This window comes from Leguminivora glycinivorella, chromosome 15, assembly GCF_023078275.1.
Source record: "Leguminivora glycinivorella isolate SPB_JAAS2020 chromosome 15, LegGlyc_1.1, whole genome shotgun sequence".
NCBI lineage: Eukaryota > Metazoa > Arthropoda > Insecta > Lepidoptera > Tortricidae > Leguminivora > Leguminivora glycinivorella.
Window position 1 is genome coordinate 18,298,151 of NC_062985.1, and position 24,853 is coordinate 18,323,003.

At 39.4% G+C, this 24,853-nt stretch overlaps 2 protein-coding genes across 3 annotated transcripts; one reads left to right on the plus strand and one right to left on the minus strand.

Moving 5' to 3' along the window:
• The first annotated feature begins 40 nt into the window (after positions 1–40).
• On the plus strand, positions 41–12,326 carry LOC125234074 (heterogeneous nuclear ribonucleoprotein M). Of its 2 annotated transcripts, XR_007177926.1 has the most exons (13): positions 41–175; positions 481–677; positions 1,190–1,352; positions 2,095–2,185; positions 2,712–2,829; positions 4,391–4,537; positions 4,756–5,094; positions 5,522–5,795; positions 6,621–6,733; positions 7,263–7,398; positions 7,910–7,979; positions 11,196–11,440; positions 12,208–12,326. XR_007177926.1 is itself a non-coding variant. In XM_048140259.1 (12 exons), the coding sequence occupies exons 2-11, from the start codon at positions 492–494 to the stop codon at positions 7,963–7,965; spliced, it is 1,623 nt and encodes a 540-aa protein (XP_047996216.1). In that variant the 5' UTR covers positions 42–175; positions 481–491; the 3' UTR covers positions 7,966–7,979; positions 9,152–9,928. The 2 variants fall into 2 exon arrangements, 1 of the variants encoding a protein (XP_047996216.1); XM_048140259.1 differs by lacking the exons at positions 11,196–11,440; positions 12,208–12,326 and adding an exon at positions 9,152–9,928 and having other exon boundaries at positions 42–175.
• LOC125234230 lies at positions 12,223–24,853 on the minus strand. Its single transcript, XM_048140438.1, has 11 exons — positions 24,708–24,853; positions 24,180–24,258; positions 22,797–22,915; positions 21,684–21,795; positions 20,216–20,385; positions 18,107–18,212; positions 16,042–16,193; positions 15,349–15,473; positions 14,216–14,506; positions 13,259–13,427; positions 12,223–12,326 (listed from the first exon to the last, which is right to left on the minus strand). Exons 1-10 carry the CDS (start codon positions 24,851–24,853, stop codon positions 13,276–13,278), a joined length of 1,452 nt encoding a protein of 483 aa, XP_047996395.1. The 3' UTR covers positions 12,223–12,326; positions 13,259–13,275.

The following is a 24,853-nucleotide window of genomic DNA, read 5'->3' on the forward strand; positions in this document are numbered from 1 at the left end:
GATTATATACGGTGACAGGGCTACCACACGAATGAAAAAAAAATGAAACCGCCATTTTGTACAGTTTCGCCAAAGTGATTTGTTTACTGATAACCATTGTTAATTCTACTAATTGATACAGAACTCTACTATTTTAGGGTACTTATAATATTATTATAGTCTATAGCGGCCAACAGTAAGTATTTTTTCAATGATTATATCATAAACTATAGGCTAAGGCCGGCAAAGAGATCTCCTCATTATGCCGGCGTAATTGCATGTTAACCGGCGAGTGAACACGCTTTCGTTTCAATTACCACGTTAGTTTACTAATAATTTTAGTAAATAAGTTCAAAGTCTGTCAATATAAATACATGGTACAGGCTAATCGATGAAACTTTCCACAACGTCATTAACCCAGATTTGTTGCTTTAGTATCGTACACATTGATGATATACATATATAAATTATGCGGAATTATCATGTGTTTTTCTTATACAGGACCCGACGAAATGGATAACCAAAGAGAGAAAGAACGCGACCGTTCAAAGCGTGGAGACAGGCCTTCCAGGTTTTCAGACGCTCAAAGAGACCGCTCCAATGACCGCGAAGCGCGATCAGATGGAAAACGCTTGTTCGTGTCTAACATTCCATACGAGTTCCGTTGGACTGAGCTGAAAGACTTATTCAAGGAAAAGGTATGCTTTAAAGTTCCATTTTATGGTCTTCAGATGTAAAAATTTCCATTGCATGATTTCTTTCTCTTCTCATTTACTTATCATTAAAAACTAATGGTAAAGTGCATACCAACATGCAATAATTTTCACACTGGTAAAGGATTATGTTTCTTAATATAGACAAAGACTACGGTATATTGTATGTGCAACATGCACTGGAGCTATAAGAAGCCTCAAACAAGATAGGAGGATGAACGCAAACTCACAGACGTCGCGAACTGGAGAAGAGTGGCCCACGACAGACCTCAATGGAAAGAGTTAGAGGAGGCCTTTGTCAAGCGGCATACTGAATTAAGAAATATAGTCTAATTTAGGAAAAAAGGGGCTCAATAGATAAATAGATATTGTATGTAATAGAAAGTTTCATGAGCATAACACATACATTTGAATAAATCAATTATCTTCACAGTGGTATATGATTTGGGTTGCATTTACCAGCTCTACCGAATATCTTCAAACTGTTATTATTCCAGGTTGGTGATGTGGCATACGTAGAGCTGTATAATGACGACAATGGGAAACCACGAGGTTGTGGTGTCGTTGAGTTCACTAACACGGAGGCCATGAAGAAAGCTCTCTTTGTGATGCACAGATATGAACTCAACGGAAGGAAGCTGGTGTTAAAAGAAGAGACAGGTAAAAAACTTATTTAATTATGTTATTTGAATATAATTGGGTACCTATAATGAAGAATAATGTTTGGTTGAAAAAAAAAACCTTTATTATGGGATGATCAATTTCATTCTACTTGGAGTCTCTGGTCAGTGACTTAATAAAAGGAAACTAAGAATGTTACTGTCCACATACATACCTCAACCAGAAGTCACCATTTTAGAGTAGCATAGAGTGAAACCTATTATGCAATTTAAAAAGATCTAACACTGCTGAATTTGCTTAAACTCAAGTCTACTCTTACCAAATCACTATATGTGACATTTTCAGCCTAAAGGTCCCACATTGTCAGTTTTCAATAAGGTTGATTTGAAATGAAAGTTATATGGAAATCGCCCCTTTACTAAATAGCCGAAAATAAACACCATTAATTAGTTTCAGAATACCTGTAGTATCAATTTTTCCTCACTTTTAATTCATACATACATACATACAATCACGCCTGTATCCCATAAAGGGGTAGGCAGAGCACATGAAACTACTAAAGCTTCAGGGCCACTCTTGGCAAATAAGGGGTTAAAAGAAAACGAAAACTGTGGCATTGCAGTGACAGGTCGCCAGCCTCTCGCCCACACCACAATTTATCCCATATCCCATAGTCGCCTTCTACGACACCCACGGGAAGACAGGGGGTGGTGAAATTCTTAACCCGTCACCACACAGGCACTTTTAATTCAAAATTCAACAATGAGTTTTTGTTTTTCAGGTAATGAACGCAACAGGGTGGGTTCTGCCAGGCAAGGTGGTGGGGGCGGCGGCGGCGGCGGCAACAGGAACAACAGGGATGATAAAGACGGGTGAGCTATTCCATTAGTATGAAAAATATTTTTGATGATGTGGTTATTTCCTGTGAATAACTTCATCTAGATCAGTGGTGGGAAAACTTTTTCCATTGGGGGTCAAAATTTGAAGGCCCTCCTCTGATGGGCGAGATTTACACCTAAAATGCGTTCTTACTACAGGGCTGGCCATATCACACACTAGTTTGAAGAACCGTTGGAGGGCCAGGTGACATCTTTGCCAGCAAGCCTGACTTTGCTCACCACTGGTCTAGATGAAACTTATTGATGGATGGATGGACATTCCAACATACATTGATTGTCCTGCGCTGAATTAAAGACCATGGTCTTCACAACTCAGAAGACCAGACATGTTTTAAAAAAAATGTTGGCGTTGATCCTTTAGAAAGGCAAAAGATCGGCCTGAGTGGAGGGCACTGCAACATACAGCAACTTATGGTGGTCCCGACCTTCAGTCATGAGGTTCTGACGAGGAAGAATAAAATTGTATATTAATGTAATTTCATGGAAATTTTATTTTCAGATGGGGAATGATGAAACCACGTGAGCCAGAAAACTTCAATACATACGGACTCAGTCTTGAATTCCTTGACTCTATCAATGTGCAGCCTCCACTAGTAAAGAAAGTTTTTGTTGCCAATGTAAGTTCCTAGTCTTTTCTTTTTTGAATTCTTTGTGTTAATTTTTTTTACCACCGGACGCTGAATTAGTCAGGAGTGTTCTTAGCCATGTTTCATGGAAATCGGTCCACTATGTCGCGGGTCGGGGGTTTTTTCAAAATTTTAATTTTGGAGTTATGTTATTATTACCTTTTAATGGCACCTACTTAATATTGCAAAGTAGACACAAAGTAGGATTCCCGAATTTATGGATTGATCCTAAATTAAGATGTGGATATTTGCTGTGTTGGGGGGTTTCTTGGTAGTTCATGGTTCGGGTGCTAGAGCACTGGGCTAGCTATTAGGACCCACACAGCGAGGCAATAGGCTAGTTTCCTGTACTTGAAATAAAATATTTTATGCAGTGCACGAAACACAGAGAACCTCCTATAGAGTAGAAATCTTGTATATTTTGTGCGCGATACGAGTCGCCAGTGTTTGGGGTGCGAGGAGCGGGCGGGGAATGTGTTAAGCGCGCTGTGATTGGCCGTTTCAAGGACGGCGGGCAGTCGCGCCAGATGAAAAGGGACAGAAGTATGACTGTCCCTCTACTGACGCGTAAGTGGCCAATGTAAGTTGACCTATGCCGGCTCTGAATAAATTATAAATATGACTTATTTGTGGAATGTAATGCCGTCTGTTTTTAAATTTGAGCTTCTTGTTACCTTTCCACACCATTTCACACTACAGGTGGACATCTTTAAGGCATCAAAATACCCTTTTCCAATTTTTTTGTGCGAAAAACACGCGCTGCTTTCGGGTCTGTTACTTGGTCGATACTGATCGGGCACGGCGAGCGCCCGCGCTTATATCAGTGCAAATACTAGGAAGGCTGGCCACTGCGAGTCGTCTTGTAATAGATGTCTATAGGGGTTGGTCTGTGGCACGAAATAAAGCACCACATAATTAAAAGAAAAATATGGACAGTGCTTATGTTTAAACATAATTTCTATTTAATAAGTCGAAGAGAAAGACATAAAGTAAATGAATTGACCGTGACGTCACTCCTCAGTATTTCATAGTAATTCCGTATTAGCAAATCGTTTTGACAGTTCTTAAAAATAAGCTGATTTGACTAGTAGGAAACTAGCCTATTGCCTCGCTCGGCAAACGTGGTAGACGTACATACCTCGGCCGAGGCAGCATGAACGTCTTACTCGGCCGAGCAACCTGCCGCGGCCGAGGCACTTGTACGCAACGTGCCTCGCTCCATGTGGATCTGGCTAGTCAGTAGTTTATGGTTCAGGGTGCGTAGCCGAATGGCACAAACGCTCACGAAACGAAACGCTCGTAGATATCTATCTCTATCGCTCTTACGTATTAGCGCGACGGAGCGAGACTACCGTTCGCGGCGTTTCATTTTCGTTGCGCGTCGCAGAAATGCCATTCGGCTACGGCACCAGGTATATTAAAATTGACAGTACCTAACATATAATTGATATAATGCATAACTGAAGAGTCATAAGCTCAGTACAAAGATTGTTTTATACATACCAAACCTTTTAAGAAAATCTAACAAAAACATTACAAACTCCTTTTCCAGCTTGACTACAAAGCGGATCGTGCCAAAATAAAGGAGATCTTCAAAATGGCGGGCAAAGTCCGCAACATAGACCTGGCGATAGACAAGGACGGCAACAGCAGAGGCTTCGCCGTCATCGAGTACGACCATCCGGTTGAAGCCGTGCAGGTAAATAATTGAAATTGAAATTCTTTATTTCAGGTCTATCAACCCATATTTTTTTTAGTAATACCAAAGAGATATATAACTCTGTATAGACAGATAAAGTCTAAGAAAAAAACGTACCTCAGTTGTGGAAGTTAAAATATCATTGATACGTTTTTTTAAAGGATGTACTTAAGCACTTAAAGTTGTACTCGGATAATTATGATTCCACCATTTTACAGGCAATATCCATGTTCGACAAGCAAATGCTATACGAACGGCGCATGACAGTCCGAATGGACCGCGGCAACTCAGAAAAGTCAGAACTGCGCCTGCCCGAAGGTTTGAAAGGCATCGGTCTAGGCTTGGGGCCTAATGGCGAACCACTAAGGGATGTAGCTAGGAATCTGCCACAGAATTCTAACGGGCCGAACTTGAACCTGAATAATAATAATTCGTCGTTGGGAACGGGAGTGCTGGGGGCTGTGCCCACGGCTTCTGTCGCCCTGAATGGGCTGGGAGCTGGTCTGGCCGCGAACCCGCTGGCTACAAACACTTTGGGAGGAGGACTGGGATTACAGGTATAGTAAATAAATCAATCCTCCATGTGCGTTGCTGTAGTCGGGTAGTTACTGATCATAAGTAGATCCTACTAAAATTTGTCTGGGAGTTACAATTCTGTCACTATGTCACATAACTAGTCAAAAATATACAAATCATTGACCGAAAGACTGTTTGCTTTTGTATGTCTAGTCCAGACGTCCTCCGCAATTCTCAAATATCGAGAATTTTTCTAACAATTTTCTACATCTCAGAGTTCTAAGCATGTCTTCACTACTTTTAAAAAATCTCGTATCTCACGCTGTTCCTCAAACACAGTAAGTCTATATGCATTCCATACATACTTACTACAATTTTCTTTTCATTGACAGACGAAGATACAAGTTTTTTTTAAAGTAGTGACGAAATTATGAATAATTTCTTACTAACACAGTATTTTATTTTCAGGCACTAGGTCTGACCGGTCTCGGCGCCCTCCAAAACCAGCTTCTCCAGCAAGGCCTCACCGCCAGCGACCTGGCCACCGTGCTCACCGCGCAAGCGCAGGCCCAGGCCCAAGCCCAGGCTCAAGCCCAAGTAGCGCAGGCTGCCAATGTCGGGGTCAATGTCAACACTGGCCTGAATCTGAATAATGACTTGAGCGCTAGTGTGCTGGGCAATAACGCTTTGAGTAGTAATGTCATGGGAGGAAACTCTTCTATGAGCAGCGGGCCGCTTTCAGGTAAATACGAGTGTCTAGTATTTAGTTATCGTGTCTCTCAAGGCACAGGCTTAAGCTCAAGTAACCCAGGCTGCTACTGTCGGGGTCAATGTGAACACTGGCCTAAATCTGAATAATGACTTGAGCGCTAGTGTGCTGGGCAATAACACTTTGAGTAGTAATGTGATGGAAGGAAATTCTTTCTATGAGCAGTGGGCCTCTTTCAGGTAAATATATCAATCGATACCTAGTTGTTAACATCACTCTCGACTCTCAAGGCCTCTGGACGTCGATAGGTAAACCTTAGCAGGGGCGGCTCATTCCGCGATTCTATCGCGCTACAAGTACATGCCGGCGGCCGCGAGTTCGCGGTCCATTCAGTGGTGACGACCTTCGCGCGGCGCATTAGAATTCAATGTCGGGTACTCGCGTGTGGTCCGTTTGTTAATGTAGGTAAGAATATAAAAAGGCGGCATTTTGTGAACATCAAAGTAGTGAGCCTTCTGTACTTGTACTATTATATATTCTGTGGCCTTAGTTCTTATTATATTAAGGTTCTCATTAGTGAGAAGATTGACAAAGAAAACAGTATATTTCGTAAACTTTAATTTCTGGGATTTTTTTAACCGCTCTTTAAAATTGAAAAAGAAAAAAACCATTCCCAGTAGGAGGCAACTAGTGGGATACATTTCTATTTGTTGATATCAGCGGTTCTGCGGTATCAGCACGGTAGCGTGATATGTCGCACTTTACATAAATTGTGATAAGGACGGGACGCACCGGCGCAATAGGCTACAATCACATGAACCCATGAATAAAATGTTTATTTGCGTTTCTATTTTTTAGCATCCCGTAGCCAAATGGTCGGAGTGACCGGGTCTGGACAGAGCTACGGGCGGGAGTCCAGCGTGCAACAGAACTCGCGGGACAAGTCTTCCGACATGGTTGCTATCACTAATGTAAGTTGCAATCCATTTCCCAGAACAATTTTGATCAGTGATGTATCAATCTGGTTAATATTATATAGGGCAGGGGCAGGGGCATATGTTTACCACCATTATTTTAGACTTTATTTGTCAAATTCATGGAATTTAATTTTGAATAATTTTTGACATTCTTCTGCATTATTAAGGGTAAATGCAAATGTATAAACTTCTCATCAATAAATAGGCCTCCAGTGATATATTTATGTGTACTACTTGCCTACGGACCTCTATTGTTTCCCATAAAGTCTTAAGTCATAATGTATTGTTTGCCGATATTTCGTTAGTCATAATTTGGTTTTCTCAGAAACGTGTAACTTTTCAGGATTGCTATAAAACAAACCTAACCTAATCTACCCCCTGAAAAGTCAATCGATTCAGAATTATGACTAATGATAATCTGGCAATAATTACATTAAGTATGACATTCAATCATTATGTCGAACAAAGGGATCCGCTTGCACACACAATAAGTTTATGTTCCTGATAAAATGTTGTCTTACAGCTTCCGCCAACCGTGACATGGCAGCTGATCCGCGAGAAGTTCAGCGAGTGTGGAGACGTGAAATTCGCCGAGATGACCGGCCCCGACTCCGCCATCGTTCGCTTCCACAAGGAGTGGGACGCCGATCGGGCTATCAGTATCCTTTACAACTTATTTTTTCAGCCACCCACTTTTTTCTGTACATCAAATGTCTTTAAACTGCGATCTGCGGGCTAGACCAAACGCATGACATACCTTTTTGGTACGGAACCCTAAAAATATGGGCCCTAGCATATATTTCACCAATGTTAAGTAATTGAAACCAACTTGTTAATGCGTGGTAACAACGGTGACACCTTGTTGGTGAACCCTTCACCTTCAGTATATGCTGACGCCATGACGCATGGGTTTTCAGGGCAACCATAGGAAGATACACGGTAAAATTAAAAACAAAAGTAAATATCCATGCCCCGTCCGTCACCCGTTAAGTCCCGTTTAGTTCTAAAATGATGACTGAAAACTAATATAAATATCCAAGCTTAAAAAAATCTGGGCTTATCATATCTAATAGGTGGTGGCAGGTTATTCCAACACTCGAAAGCTGCATATCGCAAGCTGCCACTAAAACAGACTTTTAATTTAAATAATTTTCTTAACGAAATTCTCAGAAATGTTCGACAGGACCCGCATTGACGGGAGAACTATAGACGTACGATTTTTCTGAGACGAGGATACAAGGTAAGATTTTTGTTTTTATATTACGCATTCGGTCACAGATGTTTGCACTGTCTTGATATTTTTACTACTGGTGTGAACGCCGTTAAATAATTAAAATACAAGGATCGAACACATTGATTTATTTAAGTTATGCGTTAACTAAGTACGATTTTGTACGATACTTTAAACATTAGTAATAGTAGCTTAAAAAGGTACCTATTCGGGGTATTCAAAAAATACTGACCAAATCAATCATTTTTTCAGTGTTTTCGATGTTTCTTTTACCTATCAAAAATTTAGCGACAGATCTTCGTCTACCTTTATCTACTTTTCTGTGCTGTCGAAGGTACTTCGTTCCTTGGTCACAATTTTTAAAATTACATTTGTCTTCGGGTTTTTTACATTTTTGTTAGACAAACGGCTTTTTTCTGGACAGTAGAACACAGAGAACTCATCATATCATATTTACTTTAATTTGACCCATAATTTCTGGTAAACGGCTTCTTCAAATAACATAAACAGCCATTTTGTTATAATTATAATTTGATGCACGTACAATACTTGCTGAACTCTCAAAAATAAGTGTACTAAATTTCGTAGGGTATTCGTGCGTAAAATAAAATTTGCATACTTCTTTTTATCAAACTTCGCTTTTACTTTTAGTCGGTACTAGAAAATGACTCATCATGAAATATTATGGTCGAAAATCGTTTGGAAAGCTGAGTGGATTTTGTTTTGAAGCGAATCATGCGGTTGTGTAGGCGTGAGACAATTAGCTGCTGTAAATGAGTCTTTTTCCGGTCGACTCTTTGATCAGACAGTTCGAAATCTCTCGACAAATTGCAAAAGCAAGTCACGTCTAATAAGATAGACAGACTTCGGGACAACACTTTCAACGTCTGATGTCAGTCTCCTTGTTATTAAAATAAATGAGTACCACTGAACTTTCGCAACGTGGCGAAGGCCAAAAACAATCTTGTGTTTGCTTGCTAATTTGAGCTGCGTCGGTAAAAGTCGACAGAGGTCCAGCTATAAACTTCGCGACTTATTCTTTCGACACGATTGGTACAAGATCAGGATGAATATATTCTGAGTATCTCCAACTACACCCACAGGCAATCCTTACACATGATCCTGGTTTACCGGAGACTTAGCCTTTCAGCTTAAACAGTATGTGTTTTTTGTGTTTTCAGGAGTGTCTCAAGTTGATCTGTTGTGGGGTTTGTATAACGGCTGCCTGCGTAGAAAACTTTGTCCTTTACTCTTCATTAAATAGTCCACTTTGTGTTTGACAATCGATTACTTATATACCTTAAGTTTAGTGTAAGTCAGGTTTGCTATTTCCGTAATTTTAGTTTCTAATAAATTTGTAAGATGGAATATTTTATTTGTGAGTGCATACAAATCTAGGATTTAAAATTGTTTAATAAAAGGTTTCGTCTTAAGAATGGGTCGATCTTTGTCTTGAACTCACGGAAATGGAGAATGCTGATGTTCGATGTAATATTAAGCTGGTTCTATCACTTGTTTCACACTCCCCTGTATTTGGGATAGTCACACTGTATTCATTTTAATAAATGTTCATTTAGTTCGTGTATTGTGGAATTTATTAGGTTTTTACCACGGAAACTACCGACGGGTGTAATGGAGCTCAATTGGACATTCGTGTTGTTTTATTCACAATTCGATCAATTGGGTTTCTATTGTAACATTTTGTTGAATTTAGCACGAATCGGGTACTTTAATTTACTTACAATTTTAAAACTGCGACGAATAGGTTCTAGGATATCTTGTGGGAGGAGACAAGTTTTTTTGACACCCTTCTAATACATTTTAAGTTAGTTTGTGTAGTGTATTGTATCTTTAGAAACAGCCAGTCGGCACAAGTGTTAAGGTCTAATAAATATTGTTCAGTCATAACTTCCATTCACATGCAAAAGTATAATTGAATAAATTTTAATGTATGTGCATAACGATTTTTTATTTTTGTCGCTCACATGGTTATAGCCCGAGTATTTCTGCACTGATTTAGACAGATCCATTGCTATAGATGGCTCATGAATACTATCGAGTGCTTTCTAAAAAGATCTCGATGTTATTCTATATTGAATTCATTCTTTTATTACTCGTTAAGTGTGATCCGAAAGGACAATCTGCAAGAAAGAATTGGTTGATCTGCGTGGCAGTTTGTCAAGCTCTCCTTGCCACTTCTCACTTGAACTCACATCGCCAGCCTCCTTCAAAGATAACTTTGGTCCACCAAGGGAGGATGTCTCGAAGAATCGGTTCCGGCGATGTCGTTCAGAATAACTTCAGAATAAGTAACAATACATGGTAAGTTACCTGCCTTCGAGCTCTTATCGGTTTGCATGGGGATTCTTTTGATCTTACGTCCGCGCGCAGGGTGTCCAATGTCCATGTTACCTACGTTGGCGCTGCGTTCGTTGTTCGTATCTGCCTATCTTCTACGTTGCTTTTAATAAAATTTAAATGTCACTGCAAATATGTTTTAGCAAAACTGTTTTCGGATTTAATCAACACGTTTATATCTAGAATTTCGACAGCGTCGACGGAAGATACTTACTGTTTTTTATTCTGAACAAGAAGTCTGGCAGGGTCGCCATGTGATGTGGAGAGTAAATGAGAACCACTTCGGTTGAAGTATACGTTTATTGTGTATTGAATAGCAAGTCCATGACGTTATATAGTATGCTATCCACGTATGTGGGGTGTGGGACACACACTACAGTAGGATTGTTTCGAAAATATTGAAAAAGACTTGGTAGGGTAATAAATGTTCCGCTGTCCATTTGACACTAGGTATGTTCCTTATTGATGTATTATCATTACTATAAATTTCATCGATGCTCTCATTTATTATTTTTTCAGGTAATAAATCTTGTAAGTAAATTGTAAATTATCTACGTCTTACCACCGATGCAATTTATATTCATGATACTACTATAGTACTCGACCAAGTCTAGTTTTTCTAACTCAGGGTGCTAATATGAACTATGATGAATTTTTGCGACTTTATTGGGTCAAATACGATCGAGTTGGGTGTATGTGGATATCAATATTTTCAATGTGGGCTCTATTGGGCATGGATTGTGTGTTTTCATGGACAACATTTTGACATCCAACAGTTAGCTTTTATAAGACCTCATAGACGTTTTACAAGTAATAGTATGACTTAATACTTATTACAATCATTGTCTAGTATTGTAATTTTTTCAGGTTACAATATGGATTAAAAATGGAACTGACCAATCCAATGACGCCAAGAGGGTACCAGACTATAGTGGCTACAGGCACAGCCTCTTGCCAACATTCGTGTATCCCGAAATGATTCACGTTGACGCATGGCACACAATAGGCGTGTTCGAAGGCTTAAAGTCGACGGAACCGCCTGAGCCGCTAGATGGAACACAGGAGACACGACGCCAAAGTATATACCTACTCGCGCTCCGCAGCCAGCAAAGGTAATTATGATTCTGTGTGGGGTACAGCCCGGCAAGAGTAGAAAATCATAGGGGTAGAAAATGTATCGTTTTGCATGTGGCAACTATTTTGACAGATTTTGACACTTTTCAATGAAAACAGTTAAAAGTTGCTATGATAAAACAATTTAGATCCATTTCTACTCTTTTCTGCCAAACATTTTCGAAGTCCAGTGCTTACTTGAGGTGTATCTTATAATTAATCTCTTGCATATTCAGTATTTTGTAATAGGTAATGTATACACAAGTATTTTTCTATCTAAGGTCACAAAAAGGCTAATAAGTAGATCGTTATGAATTTTCGCAGATTTATACAGCGTGTGGATTCCATACGGGCGAATAATGTATCCAGTTATAGTATCTGATCATACGAATCGTGTACTATAATCATTTTGTTAAAAAGTGTTTTTAATTAAGAGTAATTATTTTTTTAAATCTGACCAAGCAGCAATGTACCCCGTCCAACTTCATACGTTGACATAAACGTCATGTCGTAGTGACGTTTAGGTAGGTACGCTAATTGATGTGGACGTAATACATTGCGTGCTGAATTATTATGTATGAATAAAAATATTTTATCTATTTAAAAAAAAAAGAACAAGTAGTTAGGGTCCTTAGGTTCGATACTAATCGTTACTAAGATATTCGCCCGTATGGAATACACACGCTGTATATATTTCCAATACTAGTAACACGACGATCATGTGTGAATTTTACAGAAAACCTTACATAATCTACTCTATTTGCAGGTAATTTGGTGAACTACAGTGTTAGCAAGTGTTATTTTGAATAGAAGTTTAATTTATTATACAACTATTTCTGTTATGAATGTACCCACTCATTATTAAAAGACTGAATACAATTTACACCGTGTCCAATAAGTCCGAATACTCACATTTTACCTCAGTTCTAAAGATATAGGGATAACAGGCCATCAAATTCTTATTTAAACTAAAGAGTATATTCCTCTTAATAAAATACAAGCACAAAGTACCTACATGAAATTTCCGAAGTGTCTAAGAAAAACAAAGAGGTAAAGTGCCAACAAAATACTTGCTCGGCACGCAGGTGACGAGTTATTTTTTATAAGGAGAATCTGTATGTGATAAAACAGACGCCACGTGTCCAAAATAAACTATTATGGGTACCGAGGATAGATAACGTTCCGGGCAACTAGAAAAATGTGCCTAGGTTCCAGAGCTTACCATCGGCCCAGGTGTGGGATGCAGTATGTAAGCGAGGTAAACTACCTTCAGTACTTACAGATAAAAGCGTTAAAATCAACGTTTTTTTCTTTAAAACCAAGGTTTTGGAGAAAAAAATGCCTTAAAGTTAAAAAGGATGCTTGGGAATGAGTATCATGTGTCCCAACAAGACGCACCTCCAGCACAATCGGCAAATGGTATTCTAGCGTAGTTTCAGACTAATTTGGCAGTTTTTTATCCGAAACATGAGTGGCCACCCAGGCCTCAGGTTTAGGCGTATTAGACTATTTTGTATGGTCATACATGCTTTGAAGACTAAATTTTTATAAAATCATAAACCTAGATCATTTCAAAAAGGTTATCGAGAGTATTTGGGATGAAATGTGAAGAAAACGGTGCGTGCCGCGTGTGATCCGTTTGAGAAGCGTTTGAGGCTGGTAAACAAGTTAATGCTGGAGTTATTCCAAAACATTTGTTGTGAATGTAGTAAATAAGAGTGCCATTCATAAAATATAATAATAATGTAGTAACTATTTGTTCATTTTGTTTTATTGGCTATTTGTGCTGTATTCAAACTTATTGGACACGGTGTACAAACCAAGTTGTCATATTTTATTTCTTCTTCCTTTCACTGAGCTTTTTTATCTTACCGACGGCCCAATTAGTCAGGTTATGTATGGGGAACCTCAAGGCTGTCAGGATCAGTTCGAATATAGATATCACTGAGCTTCCGACGCAAAGGTTTATGACGCCTCCTGTTTTCACTGAAAAAATTCGTAATTTTAAGATTAATGGAGTCCAACTCTCATTTTTCTGTAAATAGACTGTGTAGATGTCAGCGCTGATGTAGTTACTCTTTCTGACACTGTTCAGAAATTTAAAATAAGGTTTTTTGTACGATAAAGAAGCATTGGGGGTCATCCATCCAATTACATCACACAACATTTCGGCAACTGCCTTGTCACGCTGTTTTCGATCTCTGTTACCAATTGTTACATTTTTTAGGGTCCCTGTGGTATATGGATGACCCCTTGATCCACGATGATGTCATCTGGTCTTATGACTTACGGAAAAAGGCCGAGGAGGTAGTTCATATACTGAAACATGCAAAAAGCTACCAACATGTACTGTGTTGTTGGGCGTCGTATTGGGTATCCAAAACTACTGATGTAAGTCATCGGGGGATTTACGCGAAAAAATATTCAAAAACTTTTTTCTAAAATAGGTAAAGTTTTTCCTACTAAGAATCACAAGCCCTTTGATCCTACTAGATGGAAAAAGCGTCCCAAATTGAATTTTTCCACTTCGTTACCATTTTTCAATCACTTTGTACAACGGTTACAAAGTGGAAAGTATGCAATATAATAGAAAATTTTGGGACCATTTTTTGTCTGTTTTTGTTCTAGATCGAAAGGGCTCGTGATTCTGAGTAGGAAAAACATAAAATTTACCTACCTCAGAAAAAATATTTTTGGTGATTGTTCTCGCGAAAATGCCCATCTTATACTTGAATAGGGTACCTTGAATTGAAACAACCAAGACATCTACTCACAAATCATATCCTGCGTGCTGAAAATGAACTCCCTCATCACTCTCACTTTCGGAAACGTAGAAATGCCGATCCTCAACCTATTCATATCGGATTGGGACAGAATGCTCTCCGCATCCTTCAAATACACGTGCGATTCGCAGTCGCTAGGGCATCCGCAGTCCCTTGAGGTCCTGGGTAAGGAGTCGTTGCCGAGTTTCTGAATAGTGTCGTTGGTGGCGGCCAGTCGGAGTATTTCGTTCTTGTGCTCGATGACGCAGCGGAGTTCGGACAGGTTGCAAATTCTTTCGTCATCTGAAATTATACAGTCAAATATTTAAATTACAAATATCCAGGTAGGTATTAGCGGCGTTGCATCATTAAAACAAAAGGTTCTCTTTCTCTCTCTATTATCAAGTAAAATAAAGGTGACAGCTGGTAACTAGAGCTACCAAAAGATTTAATGCGTGCTTCGTAGCTTCGTAGTTAGCAGTTCCAATGCAAAAAGGGGGCTAATTTTCTCCAAGAGTTGTACGATGGGATCAGATGCTCAATTAGCTCGAGACAGGCGAGCCGAAAAAAAACGAGTTCCACTTTTGTAACAAGGTTGTTGGCACAGTCATTATTGTCATTAACAAGAGTAGGTAGGTACCTTAAGAACATGAGGTAGTGTGGTTTTATATTCCCCGAGACGTTAAAATAGAATTAAATAGATGAACTGGATCATCACGAATAAACCTCCTATCTTAGTCGACTTAGATGATGATGGACTTTTTAGACGCTTCAAAGTTGAAGATCTCCACTTTGGGCACTATTGCTTACCTACTGCTAACAACATTTCAACATATTTAACTACTGTCCAGTGCCCCCGCATATCTTTAGTTGTAGATAACCCAAGCAAAGGCCATTCTGATTGATTACAAAGCGGTAAGATTTACAACGGACGGAACAGTGAACGTGTTGAAAATCTCTTTAGTTTGTTAACTTTGGTCACCGACTTCCACCAACGAAAATGGAGGATTAACCCATCATTTTATATGGAATTTGACAGATGACAACCCACAAACCCTGAGTTAAGTGGTTGGTGCAAGTGGGCCTAAGAAGCCAGCAAAACCAACTGAACAAAAAGAAAGCTGAAAAAATCTAGTGAGACTGACCCAACGGTTTGTAGAAATGTGGCACGCATCCGCAAAGCGTTTGGATCATTCTGATTCGACACTCCACCAGGCAATGATTGTACGAATAAACAGGGTACCTCTTGGTCAGGGGCTCGTCCAAGTATCTGGAAATGGAAATTAACGTGAAATGTAGTCATTACATACAATGTATTCTTAATATTTCACGCATAACTGTGCGTAGGTATACAGCGCGTTAAGTTACCTATAAAATCCAAAGAAGTCGTCCAGCACTGATAGCATATAGAGAATTATAGAGAGAAGCATGGTCCTGCGATAAACGATAAATTAACATCAGGCAGTCCGTATCGAACTTACAAATAGTGCGAAAGGGACGGCCTGATGTTTTATCATTTATCGCGCGACCATGCTTGCCTGCCTGGTTAAAGTCTCCTAAAAAGCTTTAAACGATGACAGGAACAAGTTGGGTTGAGTCAGCTGTACACTCCGACGCAAAATCGACGATATAAGTTGGACGTGTCTGTCTGTCTGTGGCATAGTAACACCCGAACGAATGAACCGATTTAGGTTTAGTTTTTTGTTTGAAAGCTGAATTAATCGGAAGTGTAATTAGCCATGATTGATGGAATCGGTCTACTACATACGTCAGGGGATTTTTCAAAAAATAAACTTTGTCTCGTTATTTCCATCCCTGTCTTATATTAATGAACTGACCTGCATTTACGTATATAAACAGGCGTATTGCGTAGCTTTTCTGATATCTTGGCGGTCCACACTCGGTACCCGAAATAAACGTAGCCCTCAGTATCGAAAGTGTATGACGGTGTGGTGCTCAGAGCAATCTCGTCGGGACTGTGTACGTAGACCTGCGATAAATCATACGCAGGCAGAAAAATAGCATAACAGTGTTGCTGTAGGTAAGGTGCATTAGGGTAATTCCGAATGACAGAAATGCTCGAGTAATTTCGAAAGGGGATATTGATATGATGGAAATAATGGTGATTTTTATGCGACTTTCGAAATTAGACGACTGCACATGCACTCAGAATAATTAAGCAATAGGTACCTACACAAACAAGGCTAGGGTACAATATACAATTATAGTACATGTAGGTATAATTTTTCAAACCAAATAAAGATATGGGTACTTGGGTAGGTATTACATGCATACTTAGGGATTTCAAGGAACAAAAAAAAATGGAAGCACTTGTCTGGCGGATAATTTAAAGTAATTGAAATATTTCCAATCCAATCAAAATAAGTCCAATGAATGAGCAACGTATGAGCAGTGGACAGTTGGCCACTATTTAATACTGTAAAATTTATAAAACATGAAAAACAAACCGATTAGTCGACATTGGCTCCCTGTCCCTTACTGCATTTATTTTATTTATTTATTACAAATACGTTACATACCATGACAGTAAAAACCAAAGCACTGCGTAACTAAAAATACATAAAAGCATAAAAATACAAAAGTAAGAAAAAAAATTAACACATCAAAAACAGACGAAAAGAAAATTAGTTATTTGTTATACAAGGGGGCAAAGTTGTATTTTAACGCCGAGTGTGGAATTGAAAAACGAGCAAGTGAAAGGATTCTATAGTTGAACCACGAGCGAAGCGAGTGGTTCGAGAATAGAATCCTGAACTTGCGAGTTTTTTAACACACGAGAAGTAAAATACATTTGCACCCGAGTGTAACACAAAACTTTTCCCCTCACTATAACGAGGAAACTACAACGCAAAAAATGCGTTTATCACTGCTTCCAGTAGTTCCACAGGTGGTAAATCATCGTTATTACTAGATTCACCTACTTTTAGCAATTTTAAAGCAGTTAATTTGACTTTATTCAAGGTCAAATTACTTTACCCACTAGTGGATAAAATACGTTTTTACCCGCTGGTATTAAAGGACAAAACACGTGTTTCCGAGCTAGTGAGTGGAAATAGTTATTTGTTATACAAGGGGACAAAGTTGTATTTTAACGCCGAGTGTGGAATTGAAAAACGAGCAAGTGAAAGGATTCTATAGTTGAACCACGAGCGAAGCCAGTGGTTCAAGAATAGAATCCTGAATTTGCGAGTTTCTTAACACACGAGAAGTAAAATACATTTGCACCCGAGTGTAACACAAAACTTTTCCCCTCACTATAGCGAGGAAACTACAACGCAAAAAATGCGTTTATCACTGCTTCCAGTAGGCCTAGCACATGATGGCCGCGGGAGTATGTCGCCGCGAGATAGATGACACGTCTTTGTCTAATTGTATTAATGACATAAGGACAGGTAGTCTATCTCGCGGCGACATACTCCCGCGGCCATCATGTGCTAGGCCTGCAGTAGTTCCATAGGTGGTAAATCATCTTTATTACTAGATTCGCCTACTTTTATCAATTTTAAAGCAGTTAATTTGACTTTATTCAAGGTCAAATTACTTTACCCACTAGTGGATAAAATGCGTTTTTACCCGCTGGTATTAAAGGACAAAACACGTGTTTCCGAGCTAGTGAGGGGAAAACAATATTCTATTTAGGCCATCCATAGCTTTATATTCACATATCACTACCAAGCACCAAATGAAAAATAAACTATAGATAAGTGCGTTTTCACATTATCCGATCCGATATCGGAAGTCGGAAGGATTTCAATGGAAAAAATCCAAGATGGCGCCTGTAATGTATGGGATATGGGTCCGACATCCGATATCGGATCGGATAATGTGAAAACGCACTAAGTATCTTCATTACAATTACTTAAACATACTAACATTACTAACCTTGTACTCGTCAGCATAATTCATTATCTGAGTAAAGAAATCTATGTCATGCGCCGAGAGTTCAATGTTATTTTTAACGTACTCCATCGTCTCGTCTTTCCATTTGCTAGAAATACAACGAGAAATTCTGTGTGAAGAAACTTGGTGTACTTTTGTCATATGCCTTGTAATGGAGTGAGGATTGCAGACGAGATTTTCTATCTTAATACAAATCTTTGAAAATTGGTTGGTTATTCAGTGAGTTTTGATATCTTTTAAAGTACATTGATAAGAGAATTTTGTCTAGAGAAGCTTTGTTTTATATTCAGTTGTAGACTCATAGTTTACATTGTTTGGGCTACGAAGGTATAGTTTACTTTTATTAATAAGTAGGTAAGAACGTGCGACTTTCAAAAGTTCACAGGTTCAAACCCCAGCTTATAGGTACCTACGGTCAGACAAGAAAGTGGTTTGCCACTTTTCGACTCTATTTTAAACACATACGAGGGGCGTTCAATAAATTCTCGGTATGAGAATGAAAACAAACAGGTACGAAAAGTCTGATATTTTTTATTTTTCAATATACTCCCCCCTATGTTAATACACTTAAAAGATCGATCAATTATTTTTTTAATCCCTCAAAAAAAAATTTTTTATCTTTGGTGAAAAAATGCTCCTCCACTGCTGCCTTCAATGCTTCATCATCAGAAAACCGATTTCCACGCAGATCCTTTTTGAGATTGGGGAACAAAAAGAAGTCGCTGGGGGCTAAGTCCGGACTGTACGGTGGATGGGTAATAGTTTCAAACCCACATTCAGCTATAGCTGCCTTGGCAATATGAGCAGTATGGACAGGGGCGTTGTCATGCAGAAGCAAAACACCTTTGGTTAACTTTCCTCGCCTCTTTTCTTTGATTGCATCCCTTAATTGACGTAGAAGGTTGGCGTAGTACTGTCCTGTGATATTGACACCTTTTTCTTTATAATCGATTAGTAAAACACCTTCACAATCCCAAAATATTGTGGCCATGACCTTGCCAGCTGAAGGCATGACCTTGAACTTCTTGGGATGAGCTGAACCCTTAATGTGCCACTGCATGGACTCTTGTTTACTCTCTGGGTCATAATGATGAACCCAAGTTTCATCTCCAGTAACAATCTTTTGCAGAACCTCATCAGGATTTTCACCGCACAGGTCAATAAAATCAGAACAACAAGCGGCACGCATATCTTTTTGAAGCCGAGTCAGCATTCGTGGAACCCATCTTGCACTTTGACATATTAAGATGGTCATGGATAATATCATGTATTGGTACCAATAGAAAGATTGGTTACTTTAGCTATTGATTTTATCTTAATTCGCCCATCTTCCAATATAAGTTTTTCCACCTTCTCAATATTTTCTTGTGAAGTGGCGACTACAGGCCGACCAGGCCAGGTCATCTTCAATACTCTCCCTTCCACGTTTGAATTCGCTTGACCACTTTTAAATAGTAGATAAAGAAGGAGAAGACTCACGGTAAACACAATCCATCTCCTCTTTTATGGTTTTTTGATTTTTACCCTGTTTAGTCAAGAATTTTATAACAGATCGATGTTCTAATTTCGTCAACATTGATAATTCGCTCATGGTGTGCGTGTTTGTTTGGCAATTGCAGAAAAACAAAAGAAAATCTCGGTTCGAATTATACTTTTTTTTAATGTCAACGAATGAACCTTAGTGGCCAGTAACAAAAGAAATTGTAAAAGAGGTTGTAAGATATCAATACCGACAATATATTGAACGCCCCTCGTAAGGTCGAAAAGTGGTAAACCATTTTTTTGGCTGACTGTACCAATGTTTGCGGCGAAGAAAATTGGAAGAACATCGTGAGGAAATCGGACTATTCTGAATAAGGCCTAGCTTACCCACTGGTTGAAAGGTGAGAATAATCTATTTAAAAGGTACCTAACCGTTCGGATTAGTCGCCAAGCGGTCCGTAATAACCTCCCATGATCTATTTGGAAAATATGCTATGGTCAGTAGGTACCTAGGTGGGCAAACTTTTTCCATTAGAGGGCAAAATTTGAAGGAATTTTACAGGAGAGCCAAAATTTACACCAAAATTTTGTGTGGATTGGCTTACTTACAAGGGGTCATGGAAGGCAGCAACATTAGAATTGATGACATGACACATCCCCATTTCAGTTAGCACCGCATGGACAGTCACCGGCCAGTTGGTCTTCGTCATCACCGTTCGGTTCTCGAAGTTTTCGAATAGGAGCCCGGCTATTGCTGCGTATTCGTTTGGGCTTATCAACTGAAAATTGAAATAAAATTAACTTTAACACATCTCTAACCACGATACGTCGTTTTGGCCCTACGACGCATTTTCACTACATACGGGTAAATCCATGTTATTGCCTAAGACGTAGCGTTACGGTTACGACCGTAGCTTAGCTGTGAATGTGTTACACTAATACACCATAAAGTTGCTAGCGCGTGATAATTGCGACGAGCGTTAGCCGAAAAAATGGGGAAATGCACCTGGCCCCGTAGCCGAATGGCATTTCTCCGACGCCAAACGAAAGCGATACGCCGCTGGCTCTGTCGCGCCAATACGCAAGCGCGATAGAGATAGATATCTACTAGCGCTTCGTTTCGTGAGCGTTTCGTGAGCGATTGTGCCATTCGGCTAGCCACCCTGACTATAGTATGAATTTTCTGAGATGCACTTTTCGCTTTTGCCCTAATCTGTTAAACAAAAAAGGCCTTTGTTTCTAGTATTCGCTGCGGTTAGCTCCCGTTTAAACGGCATGTGCTATAGTCTCAGTGTAGTTAAAAAGCAACTATCATGATAGCAATAAGGTTCAAATCCATAAAAAGCCCTTTCGGAGATAACACGTTTTGTCATCTTCAAAAAAAGTTACCTGCACACTGCAAACTGTTTAATAAATTTGAACCTTATTGCTATCATGATAGTTGCTTTTTAACTACACTGAGACCCCACGAGCACGTGCTGTGGAAACGGGAGCTAACCACCGCGAATAATAGAAACAAAGGCCTTTGTTTAACAGATTAGGGCAAAACCGAAAAGTTCATCTCAGAAAATTCATACTATACCTAGCCAAACGTCACAATGGCATACGTCCGTGATATTCTATCCAATCGCTTTCCCGTGTCGGCACGACAGCGCCAGCTAGCTACGATAACGACACGATGTTGGCTAGTTACATAGCGAAAAGGCAGAAAACGCGATATCTGGTGCTAGTGCCAGCGTGCGTAGCCGAATGCACAAACGCTCACGAAACGAAACGCTCGTAGATATCTATCTCTATCGCTCTTGCGTATTGGCGCGACAGAGCCAGAATACCTTTCGCGGCGTTTCGTTTTCGTTTCGCATCGTAGAAATGCCATTCGGCTACGGGGCCAGGCAGGCACACGGTGTGCGGCATTGGAGGTTTGTATATCGTTGCCCGCGTAGCGAGTTCTGTCGGTTTCTGGGGTATTGTTCGAAATTTCACTTAGTTGCGAAAATGTTAAAATTATACCTAATTACACGGATAAATTAAGTCTCGTAAAAAAATTTACTCTATCGAATTCTCACTGTCAACTAACATTTATAGTTTCCGGGTTCTGTAAAGCCAGCTTATCGATCGTGTCCAAAGAGGCCGTGGCGACCGACCAAAAATACGAATACAGGGTCTTACCGGTCTTCAGCCGAGTCTCACTGGAACAAACGGAATTGACGGTTAAGCCAAGGTCTCCCCAAATCGGCGAATCGGTTTCCGCCGCCCAAAAATCGCTCATTAGTATGAACAGGTGCCGTAGCCGAAAGGCATTTCTGCGCGCGAAACGAAAACGAAACGCCGCGAAAGGTAGTCTGGCTCTGTCGTACCAATACGCATGAGCGATAGAGATAGATATCTACGAGCGTTTCGTTTCGTGAGCGTTTGTGCCATTCGGCTACGTACCCAGGCGTAATACGCATGCGTTCAGTTCATACTAACAAGCTACTTTTGGTCGCCGATTCGGTGTCGACAGGTTTGGGGAAACCCTAACTTTCCATTAGTTTAACCTAACGTTGGTGATCCGATTATCCTTCAAACTTGGAAGGACCGCTGGTTTGTTTAAATTAGACAACGAAGCGGCGCGTGCAAGCCAAGCGCATTTGGCAAAGAGTCAAAGAGAGTAATTTTTATTAGCCATTAATGCAGTTTTATTACCTGCTGTGAAGGACTATGTCGGTCTCGCATAGGACTATCGTGCTTCTCGCATGCTACTCCAGAACATAATCATCATATCAGGGGGGTTACCATGACGTACTAAAGACGTTCAGTTTAGGTTGAGAGAAAGGGACACAGCTATAGCAGTTACATAGCTCCGTCCCTCTCTCTCAACCTAAACTGAACGGCTTTAGCACGTCATGGTAACCCCTTTATCGCTCACCGCTGAGCATACTTCCTTACCGCTGAGCCTCTCTTCTAGTACCTACGCCACTTCTCTCCACTCCATAAATCTTCTGCTAATACTTACGTTACGTTAAGATCAATTATGATAGCATTGCTAATTTCATATCTCATTAATAGTTTGGAAAGACATTTTTGTTAGTAGAAAATATGGTAAAAAAAATATAGACACAAATGGTATCTTCCCTAAATTTTCAATTTCGAACCATTTCTACTGACAGAGTGGATCCGATTTGAGAGGTATCGTTAATATAGTTCTCACTTGATCAGTGCACTGAACAACTCTTCATTAATCTTGCCAGTAGGACACAGTGTGATGGCCGGGTAGGAGACGTTCCAGTTGAAGTAATCCATCTCCACACTCATTACGACAGGCGAGTTCTGCAACACCGTTAGAGCGTTTTCACATGGGTAAGACCGCAGCCAAATAGCACTAGACCCTACTCATAGTGTTGTGTTCCTGCTGGTAATCACCACCCTCGTTGAGCTCTGGTGAGTAATCACTCACCAGAGCTCAACGAGGGTGCGGTGTGCTGGCGACGGAAAGACCTACGGAACTAACTTGTTCCGTCTATTGTCCTTTGTGTCGTCGGCAACCCGAGTTTGTACTTAATGCAGCAAAAGGGAGTGTACAAGTTTCTAATGGGTTGGCAACGCGCAGGTTACGGTGACCGCTTTCCATTAAACGGCCCGTATGTTTGTTTGCCATCGACGTAGTATAAAAAGGTATGTCCGATCCAATATCGGATGTAGAATCAATAATTCAATATCTTACATACCTACTACATCCATCTACGTGTATTCTTTTCAATTGAGATTACTTTTCGGAATTTGTTATAGCTAGTCCATATTTCAGAAACTGTTATAGCCTGTACGATTGTACGTATTCTAAAATCAAGTTAGCTATACATTTGTATAGTGCACAATTTGACATGAATTTAATTTTGAAAATGTGTCTGGTCTCGGCGGATCGTTAATGGATGAAGACTGTAATTTTACTAAGTACGATAAATGGCGCCCAACGTGGGGCTAGAATCAAGGCATCAGAACTTTTCAGAAATTGTTATAGCCTTTCTATATTCTAAAATCAAGTTCGCTATACATTTACTATAGTGTCCAATTTAACAAGAACATAAGTTCTAAAATGTCTCAGGTCTCGGCGGATCGTTAATGGAGACTAACGAAATTCAAGTACAATAAATGGCGCCCAACGTGGGACTAAAATACATAAACTCGAGGTGAAGTCTCACGTTCTATAGTCGCAAATGTTGGTTAATGCAATTTATAATGAATTGTAGCCGACTTAATAATGAATAACAACTAATGAGTATTAAGAGTAGGTAATGGTAATGAACACCATAAACAGTGACACGCAATATGGGTGAAAATTTTCATCACAACTTGCCAAGAGGACATTACTTACACAGCTATGAAAATATTAATATGCTTAAAGTCAAGTATTGGAAATCTGATATTTCGATATGAGTGTTAAATTACACAGATTTGCCAAGAATATTCTTAATTTATTATCATTCATATCAGGTCTAGGTTTTGTTAAAGTTTTACTGGTGATTTCGATGGGGAGAGTACCTATTATTTTATCAGTGAGTACTATTTTAGTGACATGTGAATAATAATTACTTACGATATATCTTACGTACTGCGCGGTCAACAACATAATTGCTATCCATAAAGATGCTGCAAAGTTCACACACCAGTATACTCTGCGAATTGGAAAAATAATGTGTTAAATTCAGTTTTGCAACCCATTATTGTGATTATGATGCGAGACAAAAGGTGGCGTCACAAAGAGAAAAAATTGACAAAAAATAATTATTTTTGTCTTGTTTGCATAATTTATAAGTCTTACAGAATGTAATTTCTTAACACTGATATTTAGAAGTAAAATATATTAACAAGTCACTTGATCAAATCGAAATTTAATAGTCCTTAATGACATTTTCTGCAATAAGGACGTTTTAATTTAAATTTCTGGACCCGTCTGGAACTGAGGAGTAAAAACACAAAAAAAAAAACCTCTTGATACCCCCCACACAAAACTCGGCAGAGAGATATAACAGTATTTATCATCGTCATATTTTTAAGTAAACACCCGATAAATAAAATCAGCTTTTTCATCTTCCCTCGACGCTGATGAAAAGTAAATGTTTACCTCTCAAACCAATGTATCTCCGTGTTGACAATATAGGGCAGCCCGTGAGTGGTCGAGTTCCGTAATTCGCTCCGTAGATAGTTGATCAGTTCCGCCCTCTTCTCTTTTCGCTTTTCTTTAATAATCTTAATCTTTTCTTTAATCAT